Here is a 17,532-nt window from a genome sequence, read left to right as displayed (position 1 = left end):
CGATATCGACCATGACGTTGATATTAAGTATGGATATGACGCTAGAAATAGACTGAGAACGGTAGTAAAAAATATGAGGGGCAAATTTGGAATATGGAAAAAGCCCGAAAATTTGGAAGATTTGTAGTGAATTACTTAGACAAATCCACACTTTTGGCTGATTATCACTTCATTCCAATCCTTTTCTCTAAGATTGTGAATGCTCAATTTGTCTCTCTCGCATGCCCTAACCCCAATTATTTCTAATTTTATTTTTTAAATCAAACTCGTAAATTAATTTATTTTATTATCAGACATTTTAAATTAAATTAACTAATATGAAATTCTAATATTAAAAAAAAAATCAAATTCTTTGCTGGGAAGGAATAAAATAAAATAAAATAAAATAAAATAAAATAAAATAAAATAAAGATTCTTTTAAATATTATGCATCCCCCACACCCCAACTTTCTTATAATTTGCATTTTGGCCCCAATTTTGATTACTTCAACGCTTTGGGCGCCGATTTCTTACCGTAATCCAAGGCCCTCCATTTTATTCAAATTATTTTTTGCGCCATTTGCGCCCTTTCCCTTTCCACTTTTCTAATTATACTTTGACCTCTTTTTTCTTTAAAATTAAAATTATAATTATACCTTATTTTTTTACTCAATATCCCCTTTGGATAATTTATTTGTTTAAATTTATTTTTTAATTTTGCGTTTAAATTTCAAATCAAATATTATCTCGGGTTGATAATGTATCAAATGCGAATGATTTTGTAAATCTCATATGGTATAGTAATGGCGTTATTTAGGGAGTAAATTTTTAGGGCATAAATGTGAGTTCAATGATAAAAACATAATAAACACACAATATCAGGTTAAGAATGAGAAACATAAGTGACTGGATGATATATCTTGTGGAAGGTGATCTTAATTCATATGTCGTTGTTCTTGGACTTGAAAGGTACTATGTTAAAGAATGAGTCCCACTTATGTTTTTTGGACTTTTGATTCTACCTATGTTTCTCATTCTTAACCGACCATTTGATATTTATATCTTTTAGTTAAAAAGGGATTATATGAATAAGCTGAGACTATATTTAAATGGGATCGATGTTAGGTGACTCCTCTGATTCATGTTCATCTCTTTTCAATAGCTCAATTATAAGAATTTCAAAATAATACGTGTTTTATTTTTAACAATTCGATATTGAGTGATCTTTTGATATACGTTACTCTTTTTTTTGTGACTCAATTCTATAAACTCCAAAATTAAGCATGATTTACTTTGAATAGACAATTCTATGTTAGGTGACCTTCTGTTGTGATGTGTGGAGATAGCTTTTATTCTCATAAGTAAAAAATAAGTAATGTGTCTAATTCTTGGATTTTGAATTTTGGGCATGAGACGTTAGTTTTCGAATTTCGAATCTTTCATAGCTATCTTCCCATTATTCTCTCTCACGGGAACATTCCAAAAACTAATAAACGAACAAAAATTTGGTGCATTATCCAGCTGCAAATAATGGAGGTATTATCGGGGCTAAATTTATAATATTTAGAAATTTTAGAAATAAATTATGGTTTATTGGTATGACCAATTATTCCAAGAAACTAGTATTAATCGTTTTTTTTATTTATTAAAATTAGATGAAAATTGACGTAGCATACAAGACATCATTTACATCATCATTCACATAAACTAATGCAAAAAAAATTCAATATTGCACATGACTTTGACGATATCTTTCGAGATTAAATAAATGGTAAAAACGATCTTAATCTTCTACATAGTTGTCAAGAATATTTAAAGATGTTCACGAGACAGGGCGGGGATGGAGAAGTCTTCCCCGACCCCATTTAGCAAATGGAGAATATAATTTTTATCCCGACCCGATTTTTTTCCTTTTGGGTTTATATTTGATTTATGGCTTCATATATTGAGAAAAAGGTAACAAAGCCTTGAATGGGTAGAAAATGGAAGTAATTGTTACCAAAACATACGTAATATAAAACATAAATAATGGAAATAAGATGCTCAAAAATGGAAAACCTTTGCTATAAAAGGGAGAGAAATTGAAGCCAATAAACATTATCATTTATTAACTTTATAACTTCATGAATAATAATAACAACAATTTTTTTGGGTTAGTTGAGTTGGTGACTCGAGTCATCCTAATAACATTCACAACCTAATCTAACCCAACTCTCTTTATTTCCAGTAGGGTTGGACTGTCGGTTTTTTTTCTTTTTTTTTACTTATCAAACATTCACAAGTCACAACACATTACTAACATTAGTTACAACCTCAAATCCTCTTAATTTTTCATAATAATCAAGTAGGGTTGGATTGTAACCATATTTTCAGGTTGGTCTAAACAAAAAAAAGTCAACCTGCAAACCGACTCAATTTTTTTCGATTTTTCAAAAATTCAACTCAACCCAAATCGAAAAAAATAAATTTAAACCCAACCCAACTCCAATTTTTATGGTTTGAGTTGGATACTCGTAATGGGTGAAGTAAATGGTAGGTTTTGAAGCATTATAAAGTGAGAGTTGAAGTTGGAGCATGATTTTAGGTAGAAGGCATAAAAAGGGGAAGCTTTAATTTAGAAAGAAGCATGCAAATTTGAAGTGTGAGTATTAAAAACCACATTTGTTATTGACTTCCAAAACAAAAGCCTCAAATTGCGCTACTCATAAACTATGCCACTCTTTATAAACCCATACTCCCTTTGCATCATTTTCAATCCAAACTCAAATATTAACCTCTCTTTTCATTACCCGCATCTCCTATGGCTACCACCACAAACGTTTCAACGTTCTTCTTCTTCCTCTTCCTCCTCTCGTCTTCCTTCTCATTCAATATCACTCGAGGCAACCCCAATTATCGAGACGCCTTGGCTAAGTCCTTATTGTTCTTCCAAGGACAACGCTCTGGTAGAATCCCAAATGGTCAGCAAATCGCTTGGAGGTCCAACTCTGGTCTCTATGACGGCGAACTCGCTCATGTATGTCTCAAAAGTTTTGACATGTTGTCAACCCAAAATTTTAAATTTTAAATTTTTTTAAATAACGTAACCCATGTTTTATTTTTTTACCATTTTTAAAATTTTTATTAATATATTTTAAAAGAAAAAAAGAAAAAATGGAATTAAATTAAATCATTACTGTTTTGTTTTTTTTCCCTAAAAAATTGGAACTTTACCAAAATCATCAAATCGTTGGGCAATTCTCAGGTGGATTTAACCGGCGGGTACTACGACGCCGGCGACAATGTCAAATTCAACTTACCGATGGCATTCACAACCACAATGCTTTCATGGGGAGCACTCGAGTACGGGGCGCGTATGGGCTCGGAGTTACCCAACACACGCGCCGCCATCCGTTGGGCCACGGACTACCTTCTCAAGTGCGCCACCGCCACACCGGGCAAACTCTACGTCGGCGTTGGCGACCCCAACGTCGACCACAAATGCTGGGAACGACCGGAGGACATGGATACAGTTCGGACTGTGTACTCTGTCTCTGCCGCAAACCCGGGGTCTGACGTGGCCGGCGAGACAGCCGCAGCTCTCGCCGCCGCGTCGTTGGTGTTCCGGCGGGTTGACAGAAAGTATTCCGGACTGCTATTGGCGACGGCGAAGAAGGTGTTTCAGTTTGCCGTTGAGCATCGAGGGTCGTACAGTGATTCGCTTGGATCGGCTGTGTGTCCGTTTTATTGCTCTTATTCTGGGTATAAGGTAAAGATTCGGAATCTTTTTTTTTTTTCAATTAAATTGAATAATTTAAAATTTTATGATATTAAATATTTTTTATATGAAAAATAGGATGAGCTTGTGTGGGGAGCAACATGGCTACTAAGAGCAACAAATGATGTTCAATACATCAATTTGTTGAAGTCATTGGGCGGCGACGATGTCCCTGACATCTTTAGTTGGGACAACAAATATGCTGGTGCTCATGTTCTTCTCTCCCGGGTAAATATCATTTTTCACTCTCTAACGCCTCGAGAACTCCGGTAATTTGGATTATACAACTTAATTCATAAAAATCGAGTCTGGGTTGGGTTAGGTTAGATTCTTTTTCGATATGGATTGGGTTGAATTTTTGAAAAATCGAAAATTTGTCGGTTAACATTTTATTGGTCGGGCTGATTTGATCAATTCGACCAATCGAAAAATAGGGTCGCAACCCAATTCTAACATACCTTATCTTTAATATTATTATAAAAATTAAAAATATTTTACCTTTCTAATAGATGTTAATGTTGTGCTGTGACTCGTAAATGTTTGATATTTGAATTATTAATGCAGCGTGTATGGAATAAAAGTGAAATTTTTTTAAGTAATTAAAAGAAAAAACAATAGGACGACCCAACCCTTGGACCTACAACTCTTGAACGGGCTAAAATAGAAGGAAAACCAACTTGGTTGTTCGAGTCACTAACTTGAAATTTGAGGATGGTTCGAAAGATTTCTCCAACCCAACTTGTATACATACCCCTATTAAATGGTTGATTTGTATTGGTGTAGCGAGCATTACTGAACAATGACAAGAACTTCGATTCCTACAAACAAACAGCTGAGTCATTCATGTGTCGGATTCTACCTAATTCTCCATATTCCAGCACACAATACACACAAGGTATGCTATTTTCCGTCCAATTTAAGCATAATTCAATCTGTAGTTCATAATTTAAGCTCGAAAGTTAATAAGCTTAGGATTTGTGTAGGGGGATTGATGTTCAAGTTGCCACAAAGTAACCTCCAATATGTGACATCCATAACATTTTTGCTGACCACATATTCCAAGTACATGTCCGCCGCCAAGCACACCTTCAACTGCGGCGGCCTTCTTGTCACTCCGGCATCCCTCAAGAATCTAGCAAAGCAACAGGTAACTACCAAACGCCGTCGTTTTTGGGCTCAACTTAATAACACTTTTTAATTAATTTAACAATTTAAATAAATTAATTCAGGTGGATTATATATTGGGAGTGAACCCATTGAAGATGTCATACATGGTGGGGTTCGGCAGAAACTTCCCCAAAAGAATCCACCACAGAGGATCTTCGCTGCCGTCCAAGGCCAGCCACCCTCAGGCCATCGGCTGCGACGGCGGTTTTCAGCCCTTTTTCTACTCCTTCAACCCCAACCCCAACATCTTAACCGGCGCCGTCGTTGGCGGCCCCAATCAGAACGATGGCTTTCCCGACGACCGCTCAGATTACAGCCACTCCGAACCCGCCACGTACATCAACGCCGCCCTTGTTGGCCCCCTTGCCTTCTTCTCTGGCAAGACTAAATGATTCCATAACATCCTATGTTATAACTACGTGAATATAGCTAGATTGATCCCCGAACGTGCGGATAAAAATAGCTCTTTTCTTTTTCTAAATGTGTTCGTAGCTTATCCTACCACCAAAAAAATATGGTGATAAAGTGACAGAATTGAATTAACACTTTGAAGCTTCTTTTAAAAAATTCAAATCAAATCAAAATGTCTGATATATCTATTAATAAAACAAAGACGGGGACAAAGATTACTGATATGAATCGAGAGACATCAATCATACAATATATTTCAATGAAGATGTGAAGAAAATGATGTTGAAATTATCAAAAGATATTTCAATTCATATCACACAGAAGAATAAAGTTTCATTGTTTTAAATTTTGGGTGGATTACAATTTAGAGTTATTATTTTATATTAATATATTTTAAGACTTTTATTTACTTCAGTTACATTTACATTATAATTAATTATGGTCAAAGTATGAATGTTAACTCTTGGAATGCCTTTAACACGGTCATTTGGAGGCTATATAAAACCCTGTATGTTGTATTTGTAAGTAGACTTGGAAAATGCAGTAAAAGAAGCATTTGTGCTTTCTTTTAGCCAATGACTAAGTTTCTTCGCAATTCTACGTAGTTTAGATTGCATGTAGAATCATTCAAACTTGACATGATCAATCTTGCTTGTGGAGTGATTCGAATCTCAAACAAGTGTTCTTGCCTTGAGATATTTAGTTAACAAGAATCATTCAAGCTAGACATGATCGATCTTGTTTGTGGAGTTATTCGAGTCTTGAGATATTCGATCAACAAGGTAATCCGAATCTTACTTCTCTTGTAGTGATTTCCATATCATTTGGTATCAGAGCCTTCTCATAGTTTGATTCCATATCAATTACATTCCCTGTCTTTATTCCCATTTCCATTCTCAACTTTGCCCGACTCCACTTTTATATATAAATATATCTATATCTATATGTTACATATTGAGATGTTTTACGTTCTTTTTCACCAATATTATATTAAAAAAAAAAGAAAAGAAATTGTCCACTTAAAAATCAATTATTAAAAAAAATGTGGAAAAGGAAAAATCTCGTGAATCTCATTCATACAAATTATTGAAATCTCGACTATAATATCTATAAAAATAAATAGAAAATTTTCTCCACCCGACATGAATTATCAACCGACATTATTTTTCATTAAAAAAATGTCTAATTTTATTACTTAAATGTCAGATTTGTTTCTTTAGAAAAGTGGAAGGTTTGATTTGAGACCACTCTTGAATTTATTCGAGGACCTTTGTTTTTTTTTGCTTTACTTTTTATTATTATTATTATTTTAATTTTAAAATTTCAAGTATTTCACTATAGAAAATCCATAATTAATTACTTTAAAAAAAAAAGAATATTATAATATTTAATCATTCACCCTTTTTATTTTCTTCCTTATATAACTCGAGTTCATTATCAAATATATGTTAAAAAGCACGATGATAGTCTCCCTAACAATATCTTCGGTCAGAACCTATACACGCCTTGCTCTTACCTTAAATTTTTTTAGAAAGGCTAAATATTGAAAATACTCTGGAAAATATGCATATATTTACGTCAAAAAATGGCAAACTCGAGGATCGTACACATGAGATTAGTAGTTGATAGTTGTCGTGCATACATATAGGTAAACTGCATGTAATAACCTTAAATTTCTACTTACTTAAAGTCGCTACAAACGTTTCATGCTAAGCTCATGTGCAGTAATACAGCTCTTAAAAAGACGTCATTGATAACATGAATTTCGAAGAAATTAAAACAACTTCATCTTTGAAAAACACTGCTATTGTCTTACGTGTTATGGTCTCTGCTTGCGATGCCACCACATCCGTGTATGGACGCTTTACCTTTACCTGAAAAATGATGTGACACACGGTCTGACTATTTTAAAAAATACCTAGTAAGTGACCCTACTATAGGGGTCATGCAAAAATGCAAGCATGCTCTAGGAACCTATTCTTAACTCATCCTAATGGTGGCTTATAGTCCGAAGTAACTTTGGATGTGTAATACTTTCATACACACGACCCGCACGTGCGAGTGTGAATCTCGAGGCGGGTCGCACCCTCCCTTGACCCATCATCATCGAGCAAGTTGTCTGTAGTGACGTCTGAAGGTCAGCAAACCCCTGAGTGTCATGCTCAACATGATCACCGTTGTCATTATCATCATCATAACATGTGTGTTCGCACTCATCATCATAAAAGGGAAAGTATTCCGATGTTTATGTACACACAACATGCATGAGGTTCCTCTATTTCTCATCTTAAAACATCTTTCTGATACAACCCTAGTCTCATCTCTATCTTACTTTTAGTAATACATGCTCATTAGATATTTATGTTAATATCATTATTCAGGCTATGTAGGGTTGTGTCCTAGGCCGATTTCTCAACATGATGCAATATGATATTCATCACATACAACATGCTTAATATGGAAAACATCATCATATTAAGGTAACAACGTCATGCATCATAATCATCATCATAATGTTATCAAATATATTATAATCATCAAGTATCAACATACATCATCATGCGTCATAATTAATATACGTCATCATACGATATTCTACGTCATAGCTCATATATCATACATCATAATTCATACAAGTTTCTAGCATATCCTATACTCAGACCACTTACTTGGTTGACTTTAGCCAACGTTCTCCCTAAATTTATGATGTTAGCTCTCGTTCCTTGAAAGTTGTTCCAAACGTTGTCAGAGTTAATTTTCTTTTAGATACTTCATCACCTTTCATTAGTATTTCACAAATAATAATAATTCCAATTGACATTTGTGAAATACGACGTTAAAATGATCTCAATTACCTTAATCGGGGTCAAAATCAGTTATGAAGGAATAAAAAAACGTAGGGACTGGGGTTTAGTTTGCTAAAGTTTTTAAGCCAAGGGACTACATGAAGCCTAGGGCTTCTGTTTGCTATAGGTCGACACGTGTTGCTCAAGGGAAACAACACGATGTTGTTGCTTCTCAGGTCGAGGCGTGGTTTCAAGTTAGCTCGCAGGTCGCGTCGGTGCAGGCATAACTAATCTATCATGTTAGAAAAGCTAAAATAACCTTGAACCTACGACAATAAAAACTATTGAACCCACTAAAATAGAAGGAAACCAAGCTATATAAAAGCATAAGAAATTCCTTAAATTGGCCTAAAATTATAGAAAAAAAAAATTCTCGAGTTGAACTCTAGGGAGATCAACAAATATCTAACTTACCCAGTAATGATTCGTTCCTTAATGAGTTGTTCGACCTTCCGATGACATTCAATGGCTCAGTGTGTGACGATGACATGAAACAAACGAAGGAGAGTCGATAAAAATTCACAAAAATCGATGATAGCTAGTCGATATCCTTCAAAATTGAGAGAGAGCTTTGATGCATGGTGTGCTTTCACATATTTAACAAATAAAGGGTGACTCATCAGAGTTTTCGCCGGTTCGAAGAACGGGTCAAACCCAACCCTTGGATAGTTACGAAAACTTTGAATATCTAATCTTTTAGGGGAAGATATATACTTCTGGCTAATAGAATTTTATTAAATTCATGTAAATTGATACACTTATTTAATTTTATATCATATACCATAGTGTCATTGTCTAACAAATGAGATGAATTAATTATTCGACTGTATAATTAATTTTTAGACCATTAAAATTGTTTAATAAGTGATTAGGATAACATATATAATCGAGATCTATAAAATATCTAAGTGAAATAAAAACTAATAAAATGATTAAATTTCCATCATTCCACGTGTACGGTTCAAATAAAGAGTGGAATAAGAAAATCGAAATCGACGTGGCAAATGGGAGCCATAAGAAATACAGGTCAATCGGCACACTGACTTAGCTGTCGTTTCTCTTTCTTGTTTATCCTTTAACTCAATTTATTTTTGCTTGCATTCTGCAACTTAGGGTTAGGGTTTTGCATCGCAGAACAATCATGTCAGGAAGATCAAATGGTTGCACTATTTACATAGGTTTTTCGTTGTTATCTCTCTCCTTCATCTTTCGTTTTAACTTCTTCGTTTTCCTTTCATCAGGATTCTGTTGTTTGCGTTTTAAGCTATGTTTTTACTTCCTTCCTTCCGTGAAGTTCCGTATGTAAATTAGGCCTTTCGGTGCTGGATTTTCCTAAGAATTGTGTTTATTTCCTTCTATTATGTGCTACCAATGGATGCATAGGACATAATGATATATTTATCGATTCTCTTACAAAGCTCTGCTTTGATTTTCTTTGGTGGTTGAACAGAAAGGATTGGATCGTGTGCCGGATTTCTTCCTCCCCAACTTTTTTGCTCTCTTTTAAATGCGTTTGATTCCTGTTTATAGCATACTTGATTTGCTGCTTGTGGGGTGAAGAAGATTGGAAGTTGGCCTTATTTTGTGTTTGTTTCACTTAGATCTCTTACTTAAATTTCATTTATGCTTAACTGCTTCAACCTCGATTTCACTTTGCCCACCATCTTTGATCTGCTTCTATGTAGATTTTCCTCTTATTTCTCTAATAACTGGATACTCTGCGCATATATTCTTCCGGGGAAATTTTCTTCACCCCTCTTATCTTCTGATACAGTATCATACATTAAATTTTAAGGATGCAGCCATCCTCTTACGGTTTAGATGCTACCTACATCTTCTTCTGAGTCTGATTTTGTTACTCTCCGCTTTCTTTAGGAAATTTGGATGAAAGGGTAAGTGATAGGGTTCTGTATGACATTCTAATTCAAGCTGGGCGGGTAGTGGACTTGCACATTCCTCGGGACAAGGAATCCGGCAGGCCCAGGGGTTATGCTTTTGCAGAATATGAAAATGAGGAGATTACCAACTATGCTGTTAAGCTTTTCTCTGGTCTCGTGACTCTACATAATCGTACCCTAAAGTTTGCAGTATGTTATTAATTTTTTCTTTCTCAACGCAAATTCTTCATGTTTTCTTTTATCTTGGTTTTTCTTGATCAAATTTGTTTCCTAACTTATACATGTTTTGTTTTTATATTAAAGTTTCATGTACTAAGTATATATTAATTGGTGAAGTTATCTTTGTAACAATTTAAAATAATCTAAAAATTGTATTCCTTCATATGCCTTATGTGGCATATTGCCTAACTTTTCTAAAGTTTTAGAACCACATCCCAATTATACCTATTTGTTCTAGTTATTTACAAATCATAGTTCGCATTTAGAAACAACCTTGTGTCATCATAATTAATCAATGGGAAGAACCAAGATAATTCATGGATCAAACGTCATAGTTTATCTCACAGTGCTATACTTAATCTAGTTTAGTTTATATCACCACAAGTTTTAGTGACGAACTAAAACGTTCTTGAAAAACCAAAAACAAGTCTGAACATATAATTTCATATATTAAAATGATATCTATTAGTTTTCTATGAAGTTGTATCTTTTAAGTCTTATTTTTTACAGAATAGTAGCAATATAAACAACAATGGAGGGGAACATAGTGATATAAAGTTTCCTTTTCTTTTATATTTTAATAGATGATATTTTTTTATACACAATTATATACTGTGCTGTCTCGTATTTCCAATTTTGCAATCAGACGACTGTGCAATCTTCTTGCATCAGTTTTGATTGTGTGGTGAGTTTTAAAGTTATGGGAATGATGCATAATTTTTGACGTGCAAACAGGTATCTGGGCAAGACAAGCCTTCACCTAGTAGTAGTGCAATCACTTCATCATCAAATATATCTCATAAATCAAGGTCGCAGATTGTTCCAGGTTATTCTAATGAAATATCTTCATATTCCAATCGCTTGTCAAACTCGTGCAGGTTTTCTGCATACCCAGAGAACCATCTAGAAGGTGATTTTCCTGATATTCCTTTATTTTTGTCTTTGTTTTGTTAGTTTGCTAAGAAGTTGTGTATGCTTTCATGTGCCTTTCCTACATTGGTTCAACGAATCTGTATTTCTTTTATTCAGCGCCTCCTTACCCTGGGTTAGTTAACCAATCTAATGGGTATGGATCAAATTCGGATCACCACAATAACCAATACAGTCAGAGATATTCTGGGACAAATTTGGATAGCTTTAACCATCCTAAATCACGCCGCCATGATACGAGTTATCCAGTATACTATCCTCCTTATGAACTTTTGAACTAAGGCAGCTAGCGCATACCATTTTGGTTAATCTTAATGGTGTCCTAAGTCTTAGGATAAGTTGGATCTCTTAGTTGGATGCAGAAGGTTTAGTAGAAATGACATGGTATTTGCTATGGGCATACTGGTTCAATATATTGTCATTTTGTAGGTGTATGTATTTGTATGATTTAGCTGTGTTGTTATAGTTGATGCTCTAATTAAAGTATTGTAATCTATTTGATTAAATAGTCAGATTTTCTTCAACTCCAGTTTAATGTAATGGGAGTATAAATGATATTTTTCATGGTGACTGCAAGGAATAGCCTTTTGTTTTGTGTATATTAAATATTTATTTTTCTTTGAAGTGTTTTACTTGATCCAATGTGTGAATGTTACTAATGTTTATACTTATTGGTGGTGGCTTTATCATGTCGCCCTTTTAGAATTGGTTAATTTTATTTAAAGACAATGGGTAAAATTGTCGACCTGACTGGTTTACTTTTCAGTGAAGTGGAAGCTAAACTACTTGTTATCCTTGGCATTTTTGTTTGTGTTTATTGTCATTTCTGCCTTTGGGTATGCCAGTACTCTAATACTTGGTAGGTTAAATTGTAAGGTGGCATGATCTAGCTTTGACCTGCCCCCCTCACTATAATGCACAAGAGAACCTAGAAAAGTTCACTTTCTTCTGGGAAGAAGGAAAAGCCAAGCTCCAAAATGAGAATTGATATGACTGCTTTTGTTGCATTTTGTAGACCTAGTTCATAGCATCCTTGTTTGAATATATATTTTTCAGATTTACGTTTGTTTATCAATAATTTCATTGTTTAGCGTTTCAGTTTAGAACATGCTTGAATTCTGAAAAAAATTAAAAAATGAAATCTGAAAACTATTTAGAGTAGCTTTAACTTTCTGGAAACATTTCCGATAGTTGATTAAAGCATGCTCATTGTTTGTAACAAGCATAATTTTGAAAGCAGAAGAAAATTCGATGTCTGGTAACCTTTTGTTTGTCTTGTCCTCTTATCTTTTTAGACTTCTGATTCTTATATTCTAAAGTGCTGCGTAATCTGAAAAATATGTATGGCATGCTTGAAAATTTCTTGACGTAATAGCTTTTTGAAAAGATTTAATGTTTGAAGAATTAGTTTTTTGAGAAACATAGGTTTGTACTAAGCTTGAGAGCCATTCGTTATTCGATAGTAGATAAAACATTTGGTGATCAGGTTAGTGGCAGCTCTATCCGAGGATCAATAGTGGTTTCTATCAATATTCAAGAATCTAAATGGCTCCTCTTATTTGGGCCCAAAGTTGTTGTGTGGAGTTGCCCATTAATTTTCCATTCTTTATAATATGAATTTGTGCATTTCCTCATTTCTTCCCGTTTTGTTGGTTGTGAAATCTTTATTTGATGTGTAATACGTTTGTTTGTATGGGTATGATAAATGATCTTTCTTTGGCTGCGTTGTAAGATTTTGGATAAGTTTGATGCAGTCATATAGCTTTAGTTAGCAAGTAGTGTTTTTGAGTGAAATCCTCTTGTATGAAGCACTAGTAGAGAAAAGTACATCGATTTAGTGCTGTCAAAGGATTTGCATTTGCCTTTTCAAACAAGAAGTGAAAGTGTAATGAAAAGCATCCACGTCCCAATGGATAGTACATCCTAAAGGCCTTCTAAACCTTTGGTGGTATAGGTTTGAATCCTAGTGCTTAAGTTTGCTTCTAGGGGCATATATTTTTAGTTTCGAATATATATGTATATGTGATGCCATTGTCAAGAAAGTTGGAGAATGGTGGTAAACTGATGGAAATATGGAGCTTGGAAATGGATGGTCATAGAACAGAGAATATCGAAGATGGATGGCGAGATTGAAGCAAATAGTCAATTTGATTGCTTTTGTGGTGGAATAAGGCGTTTTGTCTTGTATTTGATTTTGTGCAATCACATAGAATTTGAATTGAAGGAAGAGGTTCCCTGTAATTGAAATTAGTATTAGCATAGTTCATTAGGCAAGATAGTGGGTAAGCCGTGGTTTTCTGTCCGAAAGGATTACATTTCTGGCATCTTCTCTATAATTGTATTTAGAATTGTTTTTCTTTGTTAACCATCCATTCAAAGGCAGCAACAGGAGGGTTGTGCTCGTTGGATGATTACGAAGAAAATCTCGAGCTCGTATTGGTCATAGGTATGGGTTCAATAAGCTTGTTTGGATTGGTCACGGGCATGAGCAGAAGCTTAGAAAGCTGAGATACAAACTATTTGTGAAGAGTACAATGGAATGTAAAGCAAAGCATGTGGGTAATTTATGATTTATTAATCATACGTTTTCTTTTTTAATGGAAATCATGTATTTCAATTTATATGGGCAAGTAGCATTTGAATCAAGGTTAACTCTTGAGACAATGAGTAGTTGGTCACTTATTTTCATTTGTTGGGATAAAATGTTAAAATTTGGGGTAGATTCAAAGTTTGGGTTTTCTTAATACAATAAATATAAGGAACGAGATTTGAAGCTTCAATTGTCAGAGATGCATTTATTAGGGGGACAAGTTTCTTTGGTTTTTGAAGGAAGTTGACTTTTGGGTTAGCTTTGACTTGACATGATCTTAAACGTGTAGGTTTAAGGTTTGTCCAAGTGCAAGTCTAGCGGGCGCAAGACACTTTGGGCTCGGATTGAGGGTCTACTTTCAATCGCAATCACATGGCCTACCTCTTGGACTTGTCTCATTACATCAAGTTTGGGTCCGATTTGAGGTAACCCATTCAATTAGCCTATTAAACATTTATTTATTTATTTATTTATTTTAAAAAATACGTTTTAGAACTTTCTTATCTAAATGTAAATTTTTTATTGAAATTATATGCAACAATTCTATTAAAATTCTGTTTTTTTTTTTCTTTTTAATAATTAGAGACTGCTACTATATGTATGATATGTATGATGTAATCATGATGGGACACAAAGAATTTAAAATTCTGTTTTTCTGATCAGCTTTTCGAGATTTCTAATCATGATGGGACACAGAGAATTTAAAATTTAAATATGCATTCAAGTTTGTGTAAAAATACTATTTAAACTTGCAAAACTTTTATTTTTAAAAGAAATAATTTAAAAAAAACTTGTGTGGCTTGTGTTTGAAGTATAATTTAGTCTATCTCTATTTGTTATTATAATATGATAATAGTGGTGCAAAGGCTTAATGTACAGGGAATTATACTAAAGGAGATAAATCATATGGTAGGGATCAAGATTGCTTTAATGTCCATCGTTTTGATCTATATAAAAGCTTTTTAGGACAAAGTATTTGAAGATCATCTAAAATGTCAAACATTATAACACACGCCTCGGGATCTTCTCTAAGGAAAATGGGCCGAGAGTATATTGGGTATAGAGTATACCCAAAGACACATGTCTCATTAATGGGGTGTAAGTGGGAGATTGCTAAGATTTATCCTTATCCATTATTAATATATAAAGTCATTAGTATAATTTTCAACAATATATACTTAACATATAAGAGGATCGTAGTCAATAAATGTCAAAAATGATATGTATTACATTATATCCGGTTAGATACTTTATCATACAACTTAATTTGTAACAAATAAATCCTTGAAATATATACTTTTTATCCAAAATTTATGAGTTTAATCAAGAGAAAAAAAAAAAAAAAAAACCATACAAAATTATGGATTCTTCAAGATAATACAAGCGGCATAGCGCTTCATGGCTTCCTCCTCTTCCTCCATATTTATGAACCCAACTCCACACCTTTTCAATTCAATGTTCCTCGAAACAGATCCACCATAATTAACTTGTAACAAGAACCCAAATTCAATCTCTCTAAATCCTTTCATCTTCCTCCTCAGCGACTGGGTTCGAGCCAAAACAAACAACCAAATATGATCCATTTTCCTCATCCCAGAAATCGTCAACCCATTAACAAGAACATCTCCCTTCTTCAAATTCCCCTCATCCGGGTTCCTTCCGGCGACAGAAGCAATAATGGAGCCGGAAACATCACCCCCGCCGCCGCCGCCGCCACACACGACACATAGAGCAAAGCGAATCAAATTAGAATTCGGCGCGGTCGGGGATCCCATTCGACTGTAATCGAAGACCCCATTTTTGTGGTGAACCAATCAGGAATCTCACTCCCAGGAATCATGACATTGAATGCACCATTTCGAAACAACATGCTCTGCATCCAAGAAACGATCAATCTCTGAAGCTTTTTATTGCCACCCAATTGATAGCAGTTCATAAGATTCAACTCTGTCATGAAATACAATTGCTCTGTTTTTAATACAAGCGAAGGAATGGATACAAGCTAGCCGCAATCCTTCGACAAGATCCTTAAAATTCTCGGTGGCAGTTCGGGGATGCACAAAAGCTTCTTGCATCGATTCAAATTCAATATTTTCAGGTTTTGCAGCTGAGAGATTGTTGTCGGAAGCTGACTGAATTTGTTGCCACTCAAATTCAGCTCTGTTAATGAAACCAAACGCTCAATCCCTTCTGGAGTGGCTTTGAGGTTGCAGTAGCTGAGTTTCAGTTTGGTCATAGCGAACAGAGTGGCCAATAACGGGACCCCAATTGGAGAATCATCGGCCATCGAAGCTCTGCAAAGACAAAGGAACAGGCGTGTCATGATATCACATGTGCTCTGTTCATGCTCTGTTATGGAGGTGTGGTCGAAACAGAGTTGGAGTAATGTGTGTGTGTGTTGCCGGAAAATTGTGGGATGTTCTTGAGCTTTGAACAGCCTGAAAGAATCAGTACTTGAAGGGATTTGATGTTAATTTTGGTGGGAAGATTGGTGAGATTGATGCAATCTTTCAGATTCAGAAAAATAAGGTTTTTTGCAGAGAAAATGGATGGATGAATGATGATCAAACTGGTTCAGCCTTCGAGCTCTAATCTCTCGAGATTTGGAATTTCTTCGAAATTTGGAGTGTTTGTCAAGTTCTTAGAGTGGTTTAGATTGATATACTTCAAGTTCTTCAGATGCTGTCACAAATGGATCACATAATAATCGTTCGAGATATCATTTAACTAATAAAATGAGACCGATAAGAAACCTAATTTAACAGGAATGGGAGAGAGATATTTGTGTTCAAATATCATCATCCTTATGAGTTCATTGGGTATTAATTCAAGGTCCGAAGATATTTATATATTTTAGAAAAACAATTTAGATATTTTAGATAAAAGATTTAAATATTTTAGAAATAGAATTGTGTAGACTATATCGTAAATACCCTTCCACTCTACATGAATTTTCGTATCAAGAAACTCAAATAGTCTCTGAGTAAAGTATAATAGTATTCTACGAAGTGTCTTGTAATCTCGTTCCGATTTGTGTTAATAAAGAGTGCGGGTGTTTCCCACAATCAGTTGTGTTCAACAATTTCATGGGGATGAAGATTAAAACAGGAGGTGGAAATGGGACGGAGAAGTATTCCTCGTCACCACCGACCCGTCCCATAAACATCTCTAGTAATAGCTAACTAAATAAGATGATTACCTTGTTTTCGAGCCAAAATTGTTTCAAATTTCTATGGCAGATGTGGAGGCCAATAAGGTTATTATGTTGGGAACTCGAGGGCAGAAACTCCCAGGGAAATCTATCCCATTTCAAGTATCTCACCTCAGTTGGGAGCAAATGTTCTAAGTCATTTTCTGATCTCTCGTACTTAAATGGGTTCATACTCTAAAAGAAGCAACCGGAAACCATTAAGAAACAAATGGAACATAATCGATGTCAATTACGTAAACTTAAGAATACTTTCTTTCTTTCTTTACTCGACTGTTATGTATAGCCCTTGATTTCAAGGTCGAGAGAGATCTTACTAGAGTTTTTCGATCTTGTTCACGAGTACCACGATCTATCGAAACGGTTTATCCTCGTCCATCCGGCTGCCCTCGTAGTCTCATTTCTCTCCCTCTACACCTTTGTTCTAATGGAACATAACTTCAAAGATGGATCCTTTTTAGTATATGTATAGGCTTCTAGGTGTTGGTTTGCTTCCCATGGAAGATGCTTGTGATGTATGCACTCTT

At 34.7% G+C, this 17,532-nt stretch overlaps 2 protein-coding genes and 1 long non-coding RNA gene across 4 annotated transcripts; all 3 read left to right on the top strand.

The window, feature by feature from the left end:
* Nucleotides 1-2,740: 2,740 nt before the first annotated feature.
* On the top strand, nt 2,741-5,516 carry LOC111471942 (endoglucanase 9-like). The gene is made up of 6 exons (XM_023117620.1): nt 2,741-2,995; nt 3,224-3,727; nt 3,815-3,964; nt 4,520-4,631; nt 4,720-4,883; nt 4,966-5,516. Exons 1-6 carry the CDS (start codon nt 2,780-2,782, stop codon nt 5,293-5,295), a joined length of 1,476 nt encoding a protein of 491 aa, XP_022973388.1. The 5' UTR covers nt 2,741-2,779; the 3' UTR covers nt 5,296-5,516.
* A 3,676-nt stretch (nt 5,517-9,192) lies between these two features.
* Nucleotides 9,193-11,835, top strand: LOC111471946 (RNA-binding protein 7-like). Of its 2 annotated transcripts, XM_023117629.1 has the most exons (5): nt 9,193-9,338; nt 10,036-10,247; nt 11,013-11,086; nt 11,156-11,187; nt 11,307-11,823. In XM_023117629.1, exons 1-5 carry the CDS (start codon nt 9,302-9,304, stop codon nt 11,486-11,488), a joined length of 537 nt encoding a protein of 178 aa, XP_022973397.1. In that variant the 5' UTR covers nt 9,193-9,301; the 3' UTR covers nt 11,489-11,823. The 2 variants fall into 2 exon arrangements, with proteins under 2 accessions (XP_022973397.1, XP_022973396.1); XM_023117628.1 differs by having other exon boundaries at nt 11,013-11,187; nt 11,307-11,835.
* Nucleotides 11,836-17,340: 5,505 nt separating this feature from the next.
* Nucleotides 17,341-17,532, top strand: LOC111471955. Its single transcript, XR_002715307.1, has 2 exons — nt 17,341-17,426; nt 17,486-17,532. It is a non-coding gene; the product is annotated as an uncharacterized LOC111471955 (long non-coding RNA).

The sequence above is a fragment of the Cucurbita maxima genome, unplaced genomic scaffold, assembly GCF_002738345.1.
Source record: "Cucurbita maxima cultivar Rimu unplaced genomic scaffold, Cmax_1.0 Cma_Scf00061, whole genome shotgun sequence".
Lineage (NCBI taxonomy): Eukaryota > Viridiplantae > Streptophyta > Magnoliopsida > Cucurbitales > Cucurbitaceae > Cucurbita > Cucurbita maxima.
The sequence above is the reverse complement of the archived record's forward strand: the minus strand, read 5'-3'. Positions and strand labels throughout refer to the sequence as shown.

Coding starts and splice junctions, on each gene's coding strand:
- LOC111471946 (XM_023117628.1), top strand. CDS start 9,302: ATGTCAGGAAGATCAAATGGTTGCACTATTTACATAG. Junction 9,339..10,035: donor TGGTTGCACTATTTACATAG/GTTTTTCGTTGT, acceptor CGCTTTCTTTAG/GAAATTTGGATGAAAGGGTA. Junction 10,248..11,012: donor ATCGTACCCTAAAGTTTGCA/GTATGTTATTAA, acceptor ACGTGCAAACAG/GTATCTGGGCAAGACAAGCC.
- LOC111471942 (XM_023117620.1), top strand. CDS start 2,780: ATGGCTACCACCACAAACGTTTCAACGTTCTTCTTCTTCCTCTTCCTC. Junction 3,728..3,814: donor GCTCTTATTCTGGGTATAAG/GTAAAGATTCGG, acceptor TATGAAAAATAG/GATGAGCTTGTGTGGGGAGC. Junction 4,884..4,965: donor AGAATCTAGCAAAGCAACAG/GTAACTACCAAA, acceptor AAATTAATTCAG/GTGGATTATATATTGGGAGT.